Here is a 24,249-nt window from a genome sequence, read left to right as displayed (position 1 = left end):
AGGCTGTTTCAGTAATAATCTTCCTTTGAGTGTTGAATTTCCTGTGGTTTGCAGCTAGGAGCTTTGATTGCTAGGCAGAAGTTAAGGAACAGAAAGGAAATTTTTCCCTCTTAATTTTTCGTGCCAAAGAACGGATTGTCTGTAATCCATTCATTAGCCTATACCCATGATGGCTGACCTATGGCATATGTGCCACAGGTGGCACACAGAGCCCTCTCTATGGGCACGCCAGCCTCAGCCCAGCTCCACCGTGCATGTCTGTGTGCCTCCCACCGACCAGCTGGTCTTCGGGTCTCTGCCACGCATGAGTGGGGGGGGGAAGGAGCACACGCGGGGGATGTGTGTGTGCATGCATGGGGGTGGGGCGCACGAACGGGAGGTGCTCGCATTGCATTGTGGGGCCTCGGGCAGCGTCCCCGTACCCCGTTTTGGCTTCCAAGTTGGTGCAGGAAGCCGTGCATGCTTTGCCACGCATGCACGGGAGACAGGGCGGGTGGGGTGTGTGTGTCACGCACGCATTGCATTGTGGGTGTGCTTTCGGCACGCAGCGATGAAAAGGTTAGCCATCACTGGCCTATACAGTAGCATTAATTCTGGTCAGCATGGATGAACTCCATTTGCCTTGGCATTTTCTTGAGCTTATTTTTCCCCCCCATTTCCAAGATGCATAAAAGTACAGAACCATGAATGGGTTGAGACATTCAGCAGCCTTTGTCAGCTCAGGCCTGTATGCAAGAGTGAATGAATAACATTCTTGCACTATATCCCTCTTTGTGGTGTATCAGGGTTTCAAGGTGGATTAGTTGGAAGCTGGGGTGTCAGCCATGCATTTGCGCAATTAATTGGTGCACTGAAACATGTACTATCTATGAACATTCTGGTAGAAATGGGCTTCTTTTTGTTCCAGGGGCGGCTTCTTTGAGAGCCTGGTGAAAACCGCAAGTTCCTGCAAACCCTTCTCTGAAGAATGAATTTAAATATATAAAATAAAATAAAGTTGTATTTCTCCCTCCCCTCCCCCATCCATAATCATCTGACTATAGAGAAGTTCGTTGATTCCTTTTAAAGAGCTTTTTGTCAGCTGAAATTGCTCCAAGGACTGAGCCAACCAGGGTGGATAAAAAATCGATGATTTAAAAAATAAGTTTAAAAATTGGATTTTTTAAAATTTAAATAGATTTTTTAAATCAAATTTATTTTAATAAAATGCTTTTAGAGTAAAAAATCTATCCAAAGATAGTTTTCTATTTAAGATACACTAATCATTTAGTTTGTCCAGCATGAATGGAGCTTAGTTATATAGCGTGAGGCTGTATATTCTGCAATATTGGGACTGTCAGTGAGTCAACAGCTGGACAGAGGAGGAGCCGCTGCGGGACAGAGATGACAGCTGCTGTTTAAAAATTATAATTTGAATCAAGTTGATTGAAATCAAGCTTTTTTTACTAGTGATTTAAATCGTGATTTACATCGATTTCAATCAAATCCATCCTGGAGCCAACCCACCTGTCTTATACTATACAATACAATACAATAGCAGAGTTGGAAGGGACCTTGGAGGTCTTCTAGTCCAACCCCCTGCCTAGGCAGGAAACCCTATACCGTTTCAGACAAATGGCTATCCAACATCATCTTAAAGTCTTCCAGTGTTAGGGCATTCACAACTTCTAGGGGCAAGCTGTTCCATTGATTAGTTGTTCTAACTGTCAGGAAATTTCTCCTCAGTTCTAAGTTGCTTCTCTCCTTGATTAGTTTCCACCCATTGCTCCTTGTTCTACCCTCAGGTGCCTTGGAGAGTAGTTTGACTCCCTTTTCTTTGTGGCAACCCCTGAGATATTGGAACACTGCTATCATGTCTCCCCTAGTCCTTCTTTTCACTAAACTAGACATACCCAGTTCCTGCAACCGTTCTTCATGTGTTTTAGTCTCCAGTCCCCTAATCATCTTGGTTGTTCTTCTCTGCACTCTTTCTAGTGTCTCCACATCTTTTCTACATCGTGGTGACCAAAACTGAATTGCAAGTGTGGCCTTACCAAGGGATTATAAAGTGGTATTAACACTTCACGTGATCTTGATTCTATCCCTCTGTTTATGTAGCCTAGAACTGTGTTGGCAGCTGCTGCACACTGCTGTCTCATATTTAAATGGTTGTCCACTAGGACTCCAAGATCCCTCTCACAGTTACTACTGTTGAGCAAGGTACCACCTGTACTGTACCTGTGCATTTCATTTTTCTTGCCTAAATGTAGAACCTTGCTCTTTTCACCATTGAATTTCATTTTATTAGATAGTGCCCAATGTTCAAGTTTGTCAAGATCCTTCTCTATCTTAAGCCTGCCTTCTGGAGTGTTGGCTATTCCTGCCGGCTTGGTGTCATTTGCAAATTTGATGAGTTTCCCATGTATTCCCTCATCCAAATCATTGATGAAGATGTTGAAGAGTACTTGGCCTAAAACAGAGCCTTGGGGTACTCCACTGCATACTTCCCTCCATGTAGATGCAGTTCCATTGAGGACTACACGTTGAGTTTGGTTGGTCAGCCAGTTACGAATCCATCTGTTGGTGATGCTGTCTAATCCACATTCTTCTACTTTATCTAGTAGTAGGTTATGGTCTACTTTGTCAAATGCCTTACTGAAGTCCAAATAAACTATATCGACGGCATTCCTCTGGTCCACTAATTTTGTCACTTTGTCAAAGAATGCAATAAGATTAGTCTGGCATGATCTGTTTTTGACAAACCCATGTTGGCTTTGGGGTATTACTTTGTTTACTCCTAGATGTTCACTAATTCATTGCTTGATTATCTTTTCCAGAATCTTTCCTGGTGTTGAAGTCAGGTCTATAGTTTCCTGGATCTATTTCTTTTCCTTTTTTGAAGATGGGAACTACATCAGCTCTTTTCCAGTCCTCTGGCAGTTCCCCGGTGCTCCAGGATCTCTGAAAGATATAGTTCAGTGGTTCTGAGATCTCATCTGCCAGTTACTTCCGAACCCTGGGGTGTAATCCTTCTGGCCCTGGTGATTTGTACTCATCTAGGGTAGACAGGTGCTCACTTACCGTTTTCTTCCCTATTTCAATTTGTGTTCCTAATCTGATTTTTGTGGTGCTGTTTTTGATAGGTTGGACTGTTTTATCCTTTGTGTAAAGACAGATGCAAAAAATGAGTTAAATAGTTCTGCTTTCTCCCTGTTGCTTGTCACTTTCTTGCCACTTTCTCCCAGCAATGGACCAGTTGTTTCCTTAAACTTTTTCTTGTTTTTAACATTTTGGAAGATGCTTTTGTTGTTGTTTTTTACTTTTGTGGCAAGCTTTTCTTCATTATGAGCCTTAGCTTTCCTTACTTCATCTTTACAGGCTCGGGCTATTTGCTGATATTCTGCCTTGTTATGTCCCCCTCTTTCTACTTTTTATACTTATCTTTTTTCTCTTTCAACTTGTCAGAGAGTTCTTTATGCAGCCATGCTGGTTTTTTTTGGGAGCTGTTATTTTTCTTCTTCATTGGTATAATGCTAGAATGGGCTTTTGTAATCTCATTTTTCAACATTGCCCAAGCTTCTTGAATTGTTTTCCCCTTGAGGATTCTCATCCATGGAATTCTTCCCAAGCTGTCTCTAAGTTTATTGAAATTAGCTCTCTTAAAGTCCAAGACTCTAGTTTGACTTTGTTCTACTACTTGTGTTTGCATAATGTTGAATTCCAATATTGCATGGTCACTTGCCCCAGGGTTCCTATGGCTTCAACACCTTCTATCATTTCCTCTCTGTTAGTGAGAATTGTCCAATATGGCTGATCCCCTTGTTCCCTTCTCTACTTTTTGGGAAACAAAGTTGTCTGCTAGGTTCTTTTGGAACCTGTTGGATCTTCCACTTGGTGCAGAATTTGTTTCCCAGTTGATGTCAGGGTAGTTAAAAAACCCCATTACTATTGTGGTGCGCTTCCTACATACCTTAGTTAGCTGACTAGCAAAAAGTTCATCTACTTCCTCTGCTTGGTTGGGTAGCCTGTAGTATAGACCTATGGCAATGTCATCCCCCCCCCAACCTTTAATATTGACCCAAACGCTTTCAAGATAATTAATATCTTGCTGATATGTAATAAGAATACCTGCAAATTAGTTGCACCTTGCCTTGAATTTCAATAGGGAAGGAAGATATGATATAAATATATTAAAATCATTTCATGCGCACACCCCCAAACAAAACAATAAACCAGGACTTCTGCTTTATTAAATGGTATTGTGCCCCCACAGCCTATTCATTCACTTCCTCTCCCTGAGTTGGTGAACATCCTGTCCAGCTGAATGTTAACAAGAACCTGGGATTAAGGTTAAATATGTCTAAAAAGCCAGATTTTGTAAAATAACAGTGATCCCTGGTTTATAAATCTTCTTTGTAATCCCTGGTTTAGAGACAATATTGTGCTAAATGTATATGATTACTTTATCCATTTACTGTCCATGATGCTTGCCAAGGATGCACTGTGCAGATTATAGTTTAGTAAGCCAAAATTCCTAACTTGTTCGGTATGACGGTACATCATTATGTATGGATCGATCGATCAGAATACAGAAGACAATAATAAAAACCGCCTATAACGTAATAGAGCAAGTAAGAAAGAAAAGACAGTTCCTATTTCTGTATCATCTCTACAGATCCATATATCCTGTTCTCAATTGTGCTCTTTTAGTAAAAATAATGCTGTCTGGGGAATTGAAATCCACAAGTCTTAAAGTTGCCACAGTTGGACACTCCTAGCCTAAACCCACTTGCCTTTCTTTGTTTTCCCAAATCCCGCCTGGCATCTTTCTGCCATCATCATCGTCAGGCTAGACCCGGGATGGCGAACCTGTGACATGCGTGCCAGAGGCGGCACACAGAGCCCCCTCTGTGGGCACGCGCACCATCACCAGCTCCTCTTCCGGTTTCTGGCGCACAGATGCACACTGGCCACGTGAAGACCAGCTGTCCAGTATGCATGCGCACACCGGAAACCCAAAAATCAGGTGGCTGGTGCATGCATGTACACTGGCCAGCTGGTCTTTGAGTTTCCGGCACACATGTTCTGATTTGGGCACTTGGTGCCGAAAAGTTTCGCCATTACTGAGCTCGACTTTTATTTCTTGACCGCTGCTTTTAACTGCAGGATCCCTCTCCCTTTCCTGTGTTTGTTTTTCAAGTGATCCGCATGTCCCTGGCCAGAAGAAAATGCTGACAGCTCTCTCTGTCCCGCGCTGAACAATAAGCTCTACTCGGCACCCTGATGGGATGAGCCGGCGGGAGAGAAAAGTTGGAAGCATTTGTTAGCCAGGCGGGACTCAGTTTTATGTGTATTCCTGTTTTCAGATCCCTCCTGAGTGACCTTCCTTACTGGTGGTCCCATTACCAGTGGTTCACCAACTGGAGAGGGCTACTGTTGATTAATGCATCTGTTTTGGAGATGAAGATCTGGTGTAGACTAGAATAGAATAGAATTCAATTCTTGATTGGACACACAAGGAATTTGTCTTTGCTGCATATGCTCTCAGTGTACATAAAAAGAAAAGATACATTCATCACGAATCATAAGGCACAACACTTAATGATAGTCACAGGATACAAATAAGCAATCAAATCATACTAGGAAACAATATAAATAGTAAGGATACAAGCAACAAAGTTGCAGTCATAAGTGGGAGGAGATGGGTGAGAAGATTAATAATAATGCAGACTTAGTGAATAGTTTGACAGTGTTGAGGGAATTATTTGTTTAGCAGAGTGATGGCATTCAGGAAAAAAATTGTTCTTGTGTCTAATTGTCTTGGTCTGCGGTGCTCTATAGCAGTGGTCTCCAACCTTGGCAACTTTAAGACCTGTGGACTTCAACTCCTAGAGTTCCTCAGCCAGCTTTGCTGGCTGAGGAACTCTGGGAGTTGAAGTCCACAAGTCTTAAAGTTGCCAAGGTTGGAGACCACTGCTCTATAGCATCGTTTTGAGGGCAGGAGTTGAAACAATTTATGTCCAGGATGCGAGGGGTCTGTAAATATTTTCACAGCCCTCTTTTTGACTCATGCAGCATACAGGTCCTCGATGGAAGGCAGGTTGGTAGCAATTGTTTTTTCTGCAGTTCTGATTATCCACTGAAGTCTGTGTCTCTCCTACTGGGTTGCAGAACCAAACCAGACAGTTATAGAGATGCAGATGACAGACTCAATCATTCCTCTGTAAAACTGTATCAGCAGCTCCTTGGGCAGTTTGAGCTTTCTGAGTTAGCGCAACTGGCCATTGCCGTATTATTTGCCGTGCACTTTTAAGGATAGCACGGAAAGACAACAGGTAATCCTTGATTTATGAGTCCATTTAGTGATCGTTTGAAATCACAAAAGGAGTGGGGGGAAAAGTGACTTGTGATGACAATTTTTCACCCTGATGACCGTTGCAGCTTCCCCAAGATCACGTGATCAAAAATTCAGAGGCTTGGCAAGCTTAACTCATACTTACGACAGTGGCAGTGTCCCCGGGGTCACGGGATCCCCTTTTGCGACCTTCTGACAAGCAAAGCCAATCGGGGTGGGGGGATGGGGAAGCCAGATTCTCTGAATAACCCCGTGACCCATTTAATAGCCGCAGTGACTCACTGAACAACGGTAGCAAGAAAGATCGTAAAAAGGGGGCAAACTTAACTTGACAAAATGTTTCACGCTTGGGCTCAATTGTGGTCATAAGTTGAGGACAACTTGTAATTTAAGAAACAGCTGGGACGGTCGTCAACCTTACAGCTGCGAATGTAAAGATGCAACAATCCACAAAGAGCACACGCGGGGGACTAAAGACCGTACGGGCAAAGTACCAGCGGTCAGCTTAATTTCGAAAATTGGATTTTTGTTAAGAATTTCCCTTTGCTGAAGAGAAAGGCAGAGGTGAGGCTCTCGCCTGCCTGCCCTTCCCTTCCCTCTGACCCTGCAAACAGCTGCGTTTGACTGCTTTGCCATGTGATCTTTAATCTTGAGAGAATATGACCTCAAAACAGAAAAAAAGAAAGCTGCTCACTTCGCCGCCCCTCTTTTCTTCCTTGATTTTCCGCAGAAGCCCTGCCAGCTTTCACTGAATTCGAACCTGATCTCAGCATACTTTTAAAAAAAAAAAATTGCCATCTGTTTCCCAGGTGCTGCTACCTTGACTACGTCTTGACCGTTGGGTCTGAAATCTAGCGATTTATCACGGATCGCCTGTCAAAAGAAAAAAAAAGAGTTTTCAGTCTCTTTGTAGAATTATTTTTTCTCTTTGCTGTTGAGGCACGGTGATTGTTTCGCCCTCCGTTTTCAAAACTTAACACCTGCAGTCTTCCTTTCTGAAACTGAGGAGTAATCCACAGGCATTCAGATCTATTAAAAGCTTCTGCATTTTTAGGGTCTGGCGGGGTGGGGTGGGGTACATCAGACAGTTGCCGTGACTTGGGCGACTTTTCAAATCTAAATTATAAATAATAAAGGCAATGCAGATCTAATAAACTTCCATGCAGAATTGTCAACTTCATCTTTCCTTTAGAATAGATTCAGTCTGCCGTGTGTGCGTGTGTGTGTGTGTGTAAGAGATCCGTGTATTAAAATGGCCAACATTTTCTGCTGGATGTGCACGTGGGCCTGGGGGTATTTTCCCTATTCTTTCCCCACGGGGAAAGGTATCCCATTAAAAGCCATGGTGGTGCAGTGGTTAGAATGCAGTACTGCAGGCTACTTCTGCTGATTGCCAGCAGTTCGGCAGTTCGATTCTCACTGGCTCAGACTTCCATCCTCCCGAGGTTGGTAAAATAAGGACCCAGATTGTCTGGGGGCAAGATGCTGACTCTGTAAACCGCTTAGAGCGGGCTGTCAAGCGGTATATAAGTCTTAAGTGCTATTGCTACCCAACAGTTGTTCCTGTTTCAGTAAATTTCAGTAAATTTGCAATCATCCAGATCATGGTTGTCCCAAAGGTGCTTTTTCAAGAGGCAACTGAACTCTTTCTTTGTTTTTCCTTGAAGACGTTTCGCTTCTCATCCAAGAAGCTTCTTCTGTTCTGGCTGAATTGGGACTGATCACTCTGAATGAGAACTGAAGAAGCTTCCTGGACGAGAAGTGTAATGTCTTCAAGGAAAAACAAAGACAGTCCAGTTGCCTTTTTGAAAAGTGGGGGGACATTTCATTTTCAGTAATGCTGGGCTGGGGTGTGTGCGACTCTGACCACATTCCGCAATGTTGCCTGTGATAAGCATGGCACCCCCTCTTTCTGTTGGAATGACCATGGTTACTTTTCTTTCTCCTGGCAGGAAGAGTTCTTGGGCTTCCATTCAGAGGACGACGCTTTTCAAAGCTCGCTGCGTGCTGCTCTAAGATCTAAAAGAGGTAAGGAATCCCTATAGGCATCGATGGGTGGCTTGGGTCCTATCTGGCAAACAAGAACTTCAGGGTTGGGCATGGGCCAAACACAAAAGATTCTCGTGAGAATCGCCTGGCCTTCTCACTTAATATCTTTGCCAGCATTCCAAATATCATCAAGAATTAAATCAGAGTTCAAGGCATAGCTTTCATCAAAGTTCCAATTTAATAAGAGAGACACGTTGGTACAAACTGTGGAAACCCGAATCTGAAAGCTTCCTGAGTTTCCACCCAGTTGAAAGTTCAAAACCTTGCCCCCACACCCACAAGCCCATCACATGGTCCAATCTTCCACTGCCACGCTGGCAAATCCACCCACCCAGTTCCAGTCAGGCTCAGAGGTGCGGAGACAAAAATTGACCTTGGGCTTCTAGAAAGGAATGTTTTATTATGACAACAACACATTCTACAGTTCTACTCCTTACTATTCCCCCTCCCAATTACCCCACTAATGAAACAGCATAGTAAAATAATGGAGAGTGTGGCAGGCCAAAGATCCCCCCCTCCCAGAAGTCCATCACATGGCCCAATCTTCCACTGCCACGCTGGCATTTCCACCCATCCACTTCCGGTCAGCAGAGATGCGGAGACAAAGAATGGCCTTGGGCTTCTAAAAAGGAATGTTTTATTTTAACAACAACACGTTCTGCTCCTTACGATTCCCCACTAATGAAACAGCATAGTAAAATAAGAGAGCATGTGGCAGGCCAAAGATTCTAAAAGGAATATGACTGTAGGCCTGACAATCTTGTGGGGTTTTAGTGTTCTCACCCAGAACCTCATGGAGTATCAGTTGAGAGCACAGCAATAGTTGTCAATCCTGCAATGTGATAATCCCAAGTGTTACTTGACATTTATGCCTTCAATTAATTTTGAGTCTCCCACAGAGTCCCCCCTGCTGATGGGATTGTTTATGGGAGTTGTGGTTTAGTGTGTTGTGGGAACTAGCCCATCACACTCACCATAAGTTCGTTTCTTTATAGCCGTGATGGGGAACCTGTGGCACGTGTGCCAGAGGTGGCATGCAAAGCTCTCTTGTGTGTACGTGCGCTGTCACCAGCTGCTCTTCTGGTTTCCGGTGCACGCCTGAGTGCCGGCCAACTGGTCTTTGCATGCACCAGAGTGCCAGAAACCCAAAGACCAGCTGGACAGCACATGCAGGCATTCTGATTTGGGCACTCGGTGCCAAAAAGGTTTGCCATCACCGCTCTATAGTACAGTGCGTTTTGTCCATTTGAGTTTAGGGTCAAAAGGTACACTGTATTCAGCCAAACTATAGTCTCTGTATGTATGTATTGTAACGTTCAAAGTCTGATTCCCAGATAGAATGTGATCTCGTTTTGTTTTTTTTAAGTCTTCATGTGAAAGTCTTCGATTCCGATGCTGTTAAGTCTGAGTTGGATTTTTTAAAGAAATAATATTTACTCATTTTGAAAGGCAAGTTGCTGTCCCACACTTACGTGGCATCTGACTTCCTTGTAATTGGATATGTGGTATTGCAATATAGGAAGGACGTTGTTCAGAACAGGCCCCAGAATTCTTCTGTTTTCCAGCAGTTGTGTCCATGCCCAGTAATCACAATAGTTACGACACTAGAAACAGTAGCTTTTTTAGTGGGTCTAATACAGTGGTGGGATTCAGCCAGTTCGCACCTATTCGGGAGAACTGGTTGGTAACTTTCTAAGTAGATCAGAGAACTGATTGTTGGGAGAAATCTCCTTTTGTTTTTTTCCACTTTACAGGGCTAATCCTGTAAGGAAAGCAGGAAGGAAACATTCTGGTGTTGTTTCTAGCCTAATCTTTATTGCCCTGCTTACAGAAACTGCCTCTCCGGTTAACCCTTATTACATTGTCACAGCTAAGGCAAAGCACCCATCGACCTGAGTGACCTTGAGTTGGCCACGCCCACCCAGTCACATGACCACCGAGCCCCACCTACCCAGATGGTCATTAGGGCAGAGAACCGGTTGTTAAATTATTTGAATCCCACCACTGGTCTAATGCTAGGATTTTTTATTTTGGTATGAATGTGGAAGGATTACTGTTACTTCCAAGGACTCTGATGCTGACATTTTTTTAAAACTCACTTCTAATGCAATTTATGGATTCTTCTAAGACTTCTAAGGCTCTCCAGTTTTATGGGATTCCCAGTATTTTAAAACCTTTTGTGACAGCTTGGTTTGGGTTGTGTGGCTCCCTGCCAGATGTGAAGTTTTCCCTTTGATTCCCTTCCTGACAATCTGCTTTCTTGACCTCTCTTCATTAAGGTTGTCTGCTGTTCAGAGCATTTCTCTGCTGCCTCTGACCGGTTAATTTATGAAGTTTAACTATTCTCACAGCCTCCACATAGGTTTTCTTAGGATATTGTAATTTCATTCAATGTAATCATTCCTTTTTAGAAAGAAAGCCCATTTTGAATGTTCCACAAGATTTCCAACTTATAGTACAGTGTACATTCTATCAGTAGGAGGATGGGTAGCAATCCATTTATTATAGGTGATGAGGCAAAGTGCCTTTCCCAATATTGTACAGGTAGTCCTCAACTTATGATCACAATTGAGACTCAAATTAACAAGGTGGTTGTTAAGTGAGCCATGCCCAATTTTACAATCTTTTTTACCACTGTTGTTAAGTGAAACATTGCAGCTGTTAGGTGACACGTGTGGGCATTTAGTGATTCCAGCTTCCCTCACTGAGTTGGCTTTTAGGAAGGAGGCTGGGAAGTTCACAGATAGCACTAACACTTAGACTTACATACCGCTTCACAGTGCTTTACAACCCTCTCTTAGCGGTTTACAGAATCAGCCTCTTGCCCCAATCTTGGTCCTCACTTTACCCACCTTGGAAGGATGGAAGGCTGACTCAACCTTGAGCCCCATTAACATCAAACTCCTGGCAGTCAGCAGAATTAGGCTGCAATACTGCATTCTAATCCCTGCAGCACTACAGCTTCCTTCCTTCTCCTCATTTTCCTTCCTTCCTTCCTTCCTCCCTCCCTCCCTCCCTCCCTCCCTCCCTCCCTCCCTCCCTCCCTTCCCAAGCAATTGCACTTAGACTTATAGATCACTTCACAGGGCTTTACAGCCCTCTCTAAGCTGTTTACACAGTCAGCATCTTCCCCCAACAATCCAGGTCCTCATTTTACTGACCTTAGAAGGGTGGAAGGTTGAGTCAACCATGAGCCGGTCAGGATCGAACTCCTGGCAGTGGGCAGAGTCCGCCTGCCATACTGCATTACAACCACTGCTCCACCATGGCTCCTCCAAATGGTAACCCTATGACCCTGGGTAACCATGCCATCATAATTACATGCTGATTACCAAGGGTCAGAATTTTGATCACCTGACTACGGGGATGCTGCGACCGTTGTAAGTGTGAGGACCAGTTGTAAGTCACATTTTTTCACAGATGTTATAATTTTGAATGGTCACCAAACCAGCGGTTGCAAGTTGAGGACCACCTGTATGAACAGAATAGGGCAGGGGTATCAAACTCAAGGCCCGTGGCCGGATCCGGACCGCAATGTGGTTGGATCTGGCTCGCAGAGCCGTCCTGGAAAATGTAAGGAGCCAGCCTGCATTGCTTTGGCCCAGTTTACCCAATACGAAGAGGAAACATGCCAGCAGTTTGGGGAGTGGTGTCAAGCTGGCTACGACCACCCAGTCGGCCACACCCCCATCCCATCCCGAGGTCAACCACAGCCCCGATGCAACCCTCAATCAAATTGAGTTAGGGCAATCTTCAACTGGCAATGGACAGTTATTTGGGCGGATTCTGTCGGGGGGGTCAGCAGTTGACGAGCAGTTTGCCGTTGACCAGCAGTTTTGTGAGTGCCCCCTCCCCCCCTGTAGTTGAGCCATGTTTTTACCGCTAAGATTTCTCTCTCTTTGCACAGGTGCCTCTCTGCTATCGCATGGTAGGAGGAAGAGGGCATTTGCTGAGGACTCCGTTTCCAAAAGGTTGGTCAAACAAAAGGCAGTGGAATCCCAGCGAGATCGTATGGTGAAAGCTTTGGCCGAGCTGCTTCAGAGGACCAAAGGGACTCCAGGGAGGATAGGCCGGCAAGCCTCATCGGGTCCAAAAGTGCTGAAGGTGGTTCCTAAGCAGACTCAAGCTGACCCAGAACCTGCTGACCCATTAAAAACCACCGCTCCTCCCCTTCTTCCGGAGAAGACTCTCAATTCCACTGCCTCACCCAGGCCACGAGGCCGGCCACGTGGCTCCTTCAGGAAGAAACCGGGTACCAGACCTCCTCCCAAGAGCACCAGCACCTCCTCTTCCATCCCGGAGCTGAACAATAGCATACAGCTGCCCTCGTCGTGCGCAGAAGAGATCAGCGCGTCTTCTGAACCGTCCGAAGCATTGAAGAAACCACCGCTCATCCTCAAGTTCTTCTCCAAAGCCAGGAGGCATAAATCTGGCCAGTTGGTGGTGACTCACGTCCGGCTAAAGACCCACGGTCACCGAAGGGGCCGGAAGAGGAAGTGGAGTGTGGTACCCGAAAAGAAGCTCTCCCCGCTTCCTTCGGAGGCCGTCTCTGAATCGGAAGCGGTTTTGTCGGAACCGGATACCTCTGACCCTGAGCCCAAACAGAAGGAATCCCCCGCTCCACATTTGCCCTCAGAGAACCCTGCCCCCGAAGCGTCTCCTCGGCCCAAATCCCCAGTCTCAAAACCAGAGCCACAACTGGAGGACGTCGTCCAGGAACTGCAGCCAGCCCCGGAGACCCTCGTCCCAGAACCGGACACCTCCATCCCAGAACCAAAGCCTTCTGTACCCGAAGGTGATGCTGTTCCTTCGCCCAACCAGGTATCTTGGCAACAGGAGCCCCAGCAGCCCTGTCCGTCGAGCGACGGAGCAGCCTTCCTTTCCGAGAAGGGGCCTTCTAGGGTTGCCCTGTCTATAAGGGCACGGTGTTTGAAACGGGGCCGTGGGCGGCGTGCAGCAACTCAGCCGTTGCCAGGCAAGGTGAGGGAGGATGCCGGGGGAACAGCTCAGCAGTCTGGTGTCGCTGGCTCCGAGGAGGTCCCGGCTCTCAAGACCACCTTCCTCAAAAACATCCGTCAGTTCATCATGCCGGTGGTGAGCGCCCGGTCGTCCCGTCTCATTCGGACCCCCCGCCGCTTCATGGATGAGATTCCGCAGAAGGCAACCAAGCTTTTGGAAAGCCCTGTCCCTGATGGGGCTTTAGACAAGCAGGAAGCTTCTCTGTTGCCATTGCAGGCCCCCACCCAGCAGCTGAACCCCTCAGTCCCCGGTTCTCCAGAAAAAGACCCCTCTAGGGCCCCTTCCTCCCCATCTTCCCCCGGCGGGCTCCACATAACTTCCCCGGCCTCGGCTCTGCCTGAAAAACGGCGGTCCATCCTTCGGGAGCCCACATTCCGGTGGACCTCACTCAGCCCCACTTTGTCCCCCAAAGATATGGGCAAGGCTCTCTTTCAGGTGCCCAGTGAGGAGGCGTCGCTTGTGCCCAGTGCGCCAGCCCCTGTCCCTTCCACCCCGACCAAGCGCACTCCCTTGCTACGGGCCCCCCAGTTTACACCTAGCGAGGCGCACCTTAAGATCTACGAGTCCCTCTCGGTGTCTCCCGAAGAGTCTGACCTGGTCCCGGCTTCCCCCGAGGTCAGGAGGGAGCCCCCAGTGCCTCTGCAAGAAGCTACCTTGCTCTCCAGCGAGCCAGTGGTGACCCGCAGCGGGAAAAAGCTGGTGGGGAGGACCAACCACCTTGCTTTGCCCCACTTCACGGAGGTTCCCAAACCCCTAGAAGCTCAGAGCACGGAGCTCATCACCATGGAGGACGTCAATTCCCCCGGCGTGGTACACAAGCTGGCCATCCGGAGAGTCGTGCCTCCCTCCCCGCAAGTGGAGGAGCAAGAAGAGAAAGCGGCGGACAGTTCGGAGAGCGAAGCAGAGCCGGCAAGCCTCTCTTCGGAGGAAGCGAAGCCCCCCGTGCAGCAGCCCAAGCCCATCGTCACGTCCCTCTCCAGCATGGATAAAGTTTACAGCCTGCTGACTCGTGCTAAGGTGCAGCTGTACAAGATTGACCAACAGAAGCAATTCAAATTCATTCCGGTAAGAGAAAACCCTCCGGGTTGAAAGATGTGGGTTTTTGGAATCATGGCAAGGGATGGGGGCACGTCCACAGGGGTAGTTGGGGTCAGGTGCAAGAAATCAGGATCCAGGAATGAGGTCAAAAAGTCCTTGACTTATGACCACAAGTGAGCCCCCAAACCTCTGATGCTAAGTGAGGTATTTGTTAAGTGAGTTTTGCCTCCCTTTTCTTAGCCACAGTTGTTAAGTGATCACATCGACTTAAGATTTCTGAGAACTGAAGTTGTAACGCATGTGGATGTTACCAAGCTGAGGAAAGCTGTTTCAACTTACGTCTTGTCAGGGCTTGAGGCTCCCATTGCTAAAGTCTCAGGTTGTTCAAAACATTCTGATTTCAAAATACTTGAAAGGGATGTTTGAGGCATGAAACAAAGCTTCATAACCTGTTGTCTTGTTCTGCCTTTGGAGCAAACTTTGGCTCTCCTAGATCATGGAAATCGGGGGGGGGGGGAAATGGAGTAAGAAGGGCACGTAAGAAATATGAAATATAAACACACAAATAAATAAATACAGGTAGTCCTCAACTTATGATTACAATTGAGCCGAAAATTCCTGTTGCTAAGTGAGGTATTTGTTAAGTGAGTCCCCCCCGCTTTTATGACTTTTCTTGCCGCAGTTGTCAAGTGAGTCGCTGCAGTTGTTAACTTAGCGACACGGTTGTTCAGTGAATCTGCCTTCCCCATGGACTTGGCTTGTCAGAAGGTCGCAAAAGGGGATCCCATGGACCCGGGACACTGCAACCGTCATTAATATGAGTCAGTTGCCAAGCATGTGGATTTTAATTGTGTGACCACGGGGATGCCGCAAAAGTCATAAGTTGAAAAGCAGTCATAAGTCACTTTTTTCAGTGCCGTTGGAACTTTTAACGGTCACTAAATGAACTGTCGTAAGTTGAGGACTACCTGTACAAGTTTATTTCATGCTACCTATGCATAAGAATGTAAACTACTAACGATCCAGGCACATGGGCACCAGGACTTCAAGTGGGGCTGGACTTAGGTGTCTTAAGGGGGCGTAGAGACTCCAGACAGCTGATGCATTTGACCCCGCCCTCTGGCTTAGCTTGATCCTTTCCCACAGGGGATAGGGAGTTGTGTCTTTCGGGTTGTTGGTGTTGCTTGAGCACAGCACACTGTTCGATTTTGATACCGAACAGATGAATTACTCTACGAATGCACCCCAGGTTAGAAGTCTTGATATTTGCATTCTCTGTTTTGGAGAACTCTCAAGGGAACATATTGCACATCTGGCACTCAAAAGATTATAGAAGTGGTGCAGAATTTGAAGAATTGGGTTTATTGTTCTATCTTTATTTAAGTTCTGCCCCTAGGGGAAAAAAAATCTAAAGGTTCTGAGATATTCTGAGCAGTAAATGAGAAGAATGGGGATTGGACAAGCTGCCGCCTACGGTTTGAAGTTGATAGCTACTTTGAGGCTGGCTTTATATTTTGCTCTAAGCCAGGTGTGTCCAACCGTGGCAACTTTAAAACTTGTGGACTTCAAATCCCAGAATTCCCCGGACGGCCTAAGAACATGGCTGACGTCCACAAGTCTTAAAGTTGCCAAGGTTGGATCACCCCCCACCCCTGCTCTACACCGTAGTAGCTTGCCTTTCTCAAACATGCTTAATGTGACCAGTGCCAAAGCTAGTGGTTGCATGCACACAGTATGCCATGTATGACGACCATCAATCTTTTTTTAGTGTGTTTTTGTGACATAGACTCAACTCCGGCCATTTGGTAAGCTTATGGTTGGGTTGTTTGGAAAATCCTGTAATTGGATTCCCACAGTTGCCAGGTTGAGTGTGCGATGTGAACACATGAAGGGAGACGTGTTTTGTTTGGTTTTGGCTTGACATGTTGTGTGAATACAGCCCATCTGTTGTTTATTCAATTAGACACAGTGAAGCATCGGGCGGTTTAGCGTGATTTGAGCATGCCCTTGGGACTCTGTGCGCCTGGCCATAGCTGTGTGCACCATGCTGTGTTTCATGGGAAATGACTGGTGCCACTGTGTTGAGAGACGTCTGGAAGGGAAGCTGCCATTGTGTTGGAAATGGGCAGGATTGTTTGGGGAATTAAATATCGAAGGGGAGGGGGTCCCAAACCATGTGGGTTATTAATGCTTGCGTCTTTTTCTCCTAGGGGTGTCAAAGTATCAAAGCCGAGGCCTTTGAGACTCCAAAAATCCCAGCTGAACAGGAGACGCCCGAAGACCTCAACACGACCGAAGACAAAAAAGAGGTTAGAAAACAGGTAATCGACTTGCAGCCCTGTGGCCCTATTCTAAATACAAAAGCAGAGGAAATCTGGGCGCTGTGCTTGATAACCTAGTTATCGTGACCCTGCTTCATGGTTTGTGGTTTAATACTGTGCATGAGCTCAGCCACTCACGGGCCTGTCAAGCGCGACGTGGCTCAGCACGATGCATGGACCCCAGCCAAACCGCCGGAATAGTTTTGACGAACCAGCTCTGCTGCTTGTCACTCATGATAATGAGTGAAATGGAAATGATAATGGCCGTTCTTCCTGCACGTTCTTGACAGGGCCAGGATTCCCCGGTGCAGGGCCCACGGATCAAGCACGTTTGTCGGCATGCCTCGGTGGCCTTAGGGCAGTCTCGTGCGATGGTGCCAGAGGATGTGCCGCGGCTGAGTGCCCTGCCTCTGCGGGAGAGGGAAGAGATTGCCGGGTCGCCCACCATAGAGGGTGAGTATTTGTGGAAGAGATTGGCTAACCACTCTACTTGTGCCTTCTGGCCTCCCTTTGTCTCGCTGGGTAAACCTGTCTCCTGGGCAAATTGTCTTAATATGTAATGCCTCCTAAGCACATCATGAGGCAAAACTTTTATTCAACCTTGGGGGGAATAAACAGAAAAAGACTGGAACATCTATGTAGGTTTTATTTTGACCAGATATATCTGTTTGTTTGTTTGCTTGTTTAGTTTGAGGGGGTGGAGGTGTCAACAAGAGAAGAAGAAGCAATATCAAAATACTGTATTTTTCAGAGTATAAGACGCACCTTCCCCGCCCTAAAAGAGCATGGAAGTGTTGGTGCGTCTTATACACCAAATACAGCCATTTTTGGCCTCCTGAAGGCCTGCCCCTGCATCCCATTTTTGGTAAAAATGGGCCGTTTTTTGCAAAAACAGGCATTTTTGCCTTTTCCCAGCCCCCAGTAGCACTCTGCAGGCTTCAGCAGGGCTGGGAGAAGGCAAAAACGCCTCTGTTTTTGCAAAAAAACAGCCCATTTTTCTCAAAAATGGAGGCGTTGTTGCCTTCCCCCAGCCCTGTTGAAGCCTGCAGAGTGCTCCTGGGGGCCAAGAGGACAAAACCTTTTTTTTTCTTACCTCTTCGAAATCTTGGTGCATCTTATCATCTGAAAAATACGGTATATAGTTTTGGATTCCTCAGTATGTTTACAAATCAGTGTGAAGATCCCTGCAGGTAAAGGTAATGCTGATCATGTTGCAGGGGCCGTTTTGTTGACGACTTAGCAACTCCCTTTTGAAGATTGAAGTGTATTCATGAAAGTTTTTTGTTGAAAGTGCAATTTGAGCCTATATTAGGAACACCTTGCAAGCAGAGCTGACTCGTTTTTTTAAAAAAAAAACAACAGCCAGGCTCTAAGTCTCATGGTCTTAGCTCTTAGTTATATAGGGTTCATATGGGGATGGGAGGGTGGGGTGAGAATTTGAATTCCTCAGCTCATTGACCCCTTCATGAAGTTTCAGACTGTTCGACTCCCAAACATTTATTATATGAAAATAATTCAATAAATACGATTTTAACTTAGTACTGCTAGTACTACTACTAGTAATCAGGACTATTCAAGGCCAGTGTTGCTGGCAGCTGACTGTGCATCTGTGGGTAATGTCTCCCACCTTCAGGACTACTGTGTTATCCTGAAAATATGACCTACTCAGAAAGTAAGCCCTAGCTTGCTTTTTACACGTGCACCCAAAATAAGCCCTTCCCCCAATAAGACCCCGCCCACTCCAGGGTGCACGGTAAAAATTAAGCTAGGGTGAGGATGTGGGGGGCGGGGTTGAGCTGCCCTACTACTTACCTTTGGACAGTTGTAGCCTGGCCTCACACACCTCGACCCATTTCTTCTGCAGCTGGCAAGGCTTTCCTGAAGGCCTCTGTAGCCAATAATAGAGCTCTGGATCGATCCGGAGCTCTGTTATCGGCTACAGAGGCCTTCAGGAAAGCCTTGCCGGCGAAAGTAGTTGATAAAGGCCTCTGACAGTAAAAGAGGCTGGGGAAGTGACACATGTAAGAGATGAATCAGTGGACGACACCCCCTCCCGGAAAATAAGACCTGGTGCCTTTTTTGGTGGATAGATAGATAGATGAGAGATGATAGATGATAGATAGATAGATAGATAGATAGATAGATAGATAGATAGATAGATAGATAGATATGATAGATAAGATAGATAAGATAGATAGATAGATAGATAGATAGATAGATAGATAGATAGATAGATAGATAGATAGATAGATGATAGATAGATAGATACATGTAGGTAGGCAGGCAGGCATGCAGACAGACAGACCATACATACATACAGTACGCACGTGCGCGCACGCGCGCACACACACACACACATATATATGATGGTCTTATTTTCAGGGAAACACGGGTGGTGTGGCAATCTACAGAGGCTCCAGAAGATTAATTGACCCCAATTGACCTTCCATCATTTCTCAACTACCTCTTGACCTCCAGCCATTTATCAACCCCTTGGGTGGTCCCATTGACCCCTTGGAAGCCAATCTTGAACACCTTGGGGGTGCGGGGTCTGGCCCTGATCTAACCTGTCAAATCAGAATTGTACGTCAGCTAATAACCACAGGTTCATTTTAGCTGCAGTCTGGGATGGAGTTCAGAGAGGCTTACGGGATTAGGGATTGCAGCATCAGCCTTAACAGCCAGGTTAATGTTTGGCCTGTTTTACAGAGACCTCGTCAGCGTCTGAGAACGAGTGTGGCCAGCAGAAACAAGTGAAGCCGGATTCCGCCGTCAAGGCCACGCCGCCCCCTGTGCGTCGCCACGTCTCTCACCATCACGGCAAAAAGAACCGCATGACTCGCTGTGGGAAGTGCAAAGGATGCCTGAGGCTCCAGGATTGCGGCGAATGCATCAACTGCCTAGACAAACCAAAATTTGGCGGGCCAAACACTAAGAAGCAATGCTGCGTGTGAGTGTGCCTGAGAAGTCCCCAACTCCAGCCCTGACCGCTTGTCCACTCCTTCCGTTGCTTGCTGAGTGTTAGAAAGGAAAAGCGTTCAGGGTTTTATGCGTAGCCGAGAAGAAAGGCTCCACCTGTAGTTAAGGGTTTGTAAATGCTGATGCTACAGCGCAAACCCTGGCTGCAAAGTGTAGCATCCCCTCTCAACAGTCAGGAAGCAACTCTCTGCTCCTTAAAGGTAGGCAAGGCAACTCAGAGAAACTTGTAGCTACTTCGCTGTGCATCTTCGGAGGAGAATCGTAAGTCAGGGAGTCCGCAGATAGGGGACCACAGGCATTGACATAGTGATACCTTTGCTTATTGGTTTGATTTATATCCCGCTTTTCCTCTAAAAGCTCAAAGTGGCTTATTTAGTCCTCGTGCTATCAGTTTAATCCCAGCATGGACTGAGTGATGGCGGCTGGACAGGGTCACTCGGTCAGCTTCCATTAAGTGTGGGTTTTATTACAAGATTCCCTTAACAGAGTTAATACCTAAACCCCTGGTGGCGAACGCTTGGCTCGTGTGCCGGAAGGGGCACACAGAGCTATCTCTCTGTTGCCCATTGCTCTTCCGGGTTCCAGCGCGCCGGCCAGCTGGTGTTGGGAGCGCCAGTAACCAGAAGAGCAGCCGCCCAGTGCACATGCGCGTGCCGGGAAGATGATCTTCCGGTTTCCAGCCCCCACATACGCACCATCCAGCTGGTCTTTGTGCTAACATGTGTGCCAGAAACTGGAAGACCAGGTGGCCGGTACTCACGCATGCACGAGAAACTGGAAGAGCAGCTGCCCTGTGCGCACATTCACACTGGGTGGCTGTTCTTCCAGTTTCCAATGCGCCAGAAAACGCACGCTCCCATTTCAGCACCAAAAAAGTTAACCAACACTCACCTAAACCAAGGGTGTCTAACCACATGACCACGGAGACGTCTTCAGACAGTGCTGGCTCTTCGGCTTTGAAACAGAGATGAGCATTGCCCCCTAGAGTCAGGAACAACTAGCACATATGTGCGAGGGGAACCTTTACCTTAGGTAGTGTGTCCCTTTTGAGTGCCCTGAAGCTGAACAGATCCCACCCTGCCAGCATTTAACTCACTGTTGGAATTCCTTTCTTTTTTTCCAGGAGTGTCTTACAATTTCCTACACCTGCATGTTGCCTGCTGCGAGTCTTTGGACTCTAAAGCTAGCTATTATTAATATTTGCAATTGGGCAGGAAGGAGAAGGTGATTAGGCAAACTCAGTAGCCCTGTTTTCTTTTTCTAGTCTCAGGAGACTAGCCCTGATGGTGTTACCTAGTTGGATAATGAAACATCTGCAAGAAAACAACCAAGCCCAGAGAGCATCAAGGACCCCTTGTTTTCTTACACCACACTCACACAGTCCTTAGAGTAGAGAAATATCCTGCTTTGGGGCTTGATCTTCCTGGAACAGAGAAACAAAAAGATTTCAATGAAAATAGCAGAACGACGGAGGAAATAATTCCTGAAGAAAACTTTTGGAACTCTGTAGAACTAGAACGGTTCTTTTTCAATCTAGGTAACTTTAAGATGTGGGGTCTTCAACGCCCAGAATGCTTCAGTCAACTGTCTCTATAGGGAATTCTGGGAGTGGAAGGCATCACATCTTAGAGTGGCCAAGACTGAAAACATGGCAATAGAACCTTAAGTCTTCTCCCTCATGAGACAATGCGTGCTTGTCAAGGAGGACGGAAATTTGTTTTCTTTTTCATAGCTGTGAGGGAGGAAATAGAAATTTACAAGCTCTGCAGGCAGGACACTGCATTTCCCACAGCAGTGTGGGTCTTAGAGGTTTCATTTTAAGCATATACCATCCTTCCCCCAACCTGGTCCTGCCAAGAGGTTGATTTTCAACTTCTACCTCTAACCAGCTAGTGGGAAGATTCAGACACCAAAATATTTGGAAAGCTTTATATGTCCAAATTTATCATGTGATACATGCAGATTTCTTAATTTTAATAGGAGTCATTGTTTCCCTGCCTTAGGACACGGGTCTCTCGCTTCTAGCAGAGTGATGTGATAACAAGGCCAATTTCCTACTTATCGTATTTTTTGGAGTATAAGACGCACCTTTTTCCCTCAAAAAAGAGGGTGAAAATCTGGGTGCGTTTTATACACTGAATACAGCATTTTTTGCCTCCCAAAACTCCGCCCCCTTCACCAAAATGGCCATGCATAGCTTTTAGGAGGCTTCCAGAGTGCTCCTGGGGGCTGGAGAGGGCAGAAATGAGCGAAAAATGGGCCACTTTTTGCTCGTTTTTGCCACCCCAGCCCCCAGACGCACTCTATAAGCCTCCTAAAGGCTATGCATGCCCTTTTTTTGACAAAAAATGGGCCCATTTTCATGCCCCCCCTTTTTTTAAAGGGCCCATTTTTGCAAAACATGGGCCATTTTTGGGAAGTCTGTAGAATGCAAAAACTTTTTTAAAAAATATGCCTCTTGGTGCGTCTTATACTGTGAAAAATACGCTAATTTCTCCAATGGATCCACCTTGTCCCGAGGAAGGCCCAGGACTCTACTGCTGGCCTTGCTTGATTCTCGTGTCCAGCCATTTACAGAATAACAGAGCTGGAAGGGACCTTGGAGGTCTTCTAGTTCAACTCCCTGCAGGGGACCCTATATCTGTGATGGCAAACCTATGGCACGTGTGCCAGAGGTGGCACGCAGAGCCCGCTCTGCTGGCACGCACACTCTCGTCCCAGGTCAGCTCTCCGTGGCATTTCTTTCGTGACTTTCTGCTTCCCTGCAAATGACGAAACAGAAGCTCACGAAAGAAAAAGATCTTACCTCTTGCTGCGCTGCCGGTGTTGGGATGCCCCAACTCCTGATGGCCAGCTTGTCTTCAGGTCTCTGCTGCGCATGCACGCATGTCAGCCCATGCACATGTGCATGGCCATGCATGTGCATGATCGTGCCTGTCGGCATGTGCACACATTCGTGCACGCACACATACCTTTCAGTTTGGGCATGCGCAGTTTGGGTACTCAGGGTCTAAAAGGTTCGCCATCACTTCCCTATATCATTCCAGGCAATTGGTTGTCCAGTCTTGTCTTAAGAGGCTTATAAAAAGCCTCTGGTCTGTATGACTTAAGTCTCAATGGCTGGCAAATGTAAATTCAGTTCAGGTGAGAAAAAAGGTGTTTCAGGCATCACGAGGCATCCAGACCCACTCACTCCACCTGCCTTTTGAAAACATCTTTTAAAATAATTACAGGAAGTTGGCATTGCTGCCAAACAAAATATCAGACTCTGACATATTTCCAGGAACGATCCTGTTCCCCACAAAAGGCTTACTGTGACACTAGAGAATTCAACATTTAATCGATGGGTATTTCCACTTAACAGTCCACAGTGGCAATCCTCTTAACATTTGAGGCGCAGTGCTTAGAGTGTAGTACTACAGGCGACTTCTGCTGACTGCCGGCTGCCTGCAATTTGGCAGTTCGAATCTCACCAGGCCCAAGGGTTGACTCAGCCTCCCATCCTTCCGAGGTGGGTAAAATGAGGAGCAGAGATGGGTTGCTACCGGTTTGCACTGGTTCGGGCGAACCAGTAGTAGAAATTGCAACTGGGTCGCCGAACCAGTAGGAACGGTAGGCGCGCCACGCCCCCAAACTGGTTTCCCGGTCGCCGCAGCATGTTTTTTGGACATTTTTAATGTTCTGCGCATGCGCAGGCCTATTTATAGGCAACTGCGCATGTCAGGCGTCCATGCACCAAACCGGCAGTTATGCCGCCAGCAACCCAACCCTGATGAGGACCCAGATTGTTGTGGGGAGTAGGCTGACTCTGTAAACAGCTTACAGAGGGCTGTAAAGCGGTATATAAGTCCAATTGCTATTTCTATTGCTATTATGCTCTCCTAAAAGTCCCCTCCCAAGCTTGAGTTCTTCTGGCTTATTTCTGAATCCCTCAGCTGAAGAGTCTGTTGGAAGTAGTTTTTCTTTTCCTCTACTCTGACAATGTATGTCTGGCTGACAGGTATCGGAAATGCGACAAGATTGAAGCACGACGAGTGGAACGGCTGTCTAAGAAAGGTAACAGTTGAGTGGGTGAAGATGGCTGGACTAATGTGCTCCTGTGAGTTGGTTGCGTGATGATGTGTGGTCTCTTCTCTGTGTGTGTCTTTGGTTTTCCTGTTAGATATGATACGACCTTCTAGCCAGGGGCATTTCTTTTTTGAATATTTGTATACCTTTGTATAACCATACTAGCTAAAGTCCAGCCCATACCAAAGGGCTGGGATTCTGCACTGAATGTCCAAACTTGGATGGCGAGCCCTGATTTCTATGTTATGCCGGAATGAATAATAACGTTTGATGCTTCACATCCCAAGTGCCTGTGTTTAGACAGGCTTTTTAATGTTCTAGTAGTTTGCCTTTGAAAAGTTTTGTATAAGTCCAAAGCTAATGTTTCTACTGTCTTTAATTGTAGCTTTTTGCAATTGTGTGTTTTTGATACACTTTCATTGTTGCATCGATTCGGCTTTG

The 24,249-nt window shown here is 46.5% G+C and overlaps 1 protein-coding gene across 1 annotated transcript in view; it reads left to right on the top strand.

Annotated features, from left to right (window-relative positions):
* The window catches only part of KMT2B (lysine methyltransferase 2B), an 81,007-nt gene that overhangs the window by 6,464 nt on the left and 50,294 nt on the right, over positions 1–24,249 (top strand). The window contains 6 exon segments of the mRNA XM_087727497.1: positions 8,287–8,362; positions 12,291–14,467; positions 16,651–16,761; positions 17,052–17,214; positions 19,471–19,711; positions 23,741–23,796. Coding sequence (XP_087583623.1) covers positions 8,287–8,362; positions 12,291–14,467; positions 16,651–16,761; positions 17,052–17,214; positions 19,471–19,711; positions 23,741–23,796 — 2,824 coding nt within the window.

This window comes from Thamnophis sirtalis, unplaced genomic scaffold (genome assembly GCF_051295495.1).
Source record: "Thamnophis sirtalis isolate CommonGarterSnake01/CBP01778 unplaced genomic scaffold, rThaSir2_p1.2 scaffold_13, whole genome shotgun sequence".
Classification (NCBI taxonomy): Eukaryota; Metazoa; Chordata; class Lepidosauria; order Squamata; family Natricidae; genus Thamnophis; species Thamnophis sirtalis.
This window is presented reverse-complemented; position numbering and strand designations above follow the sequence as displayed.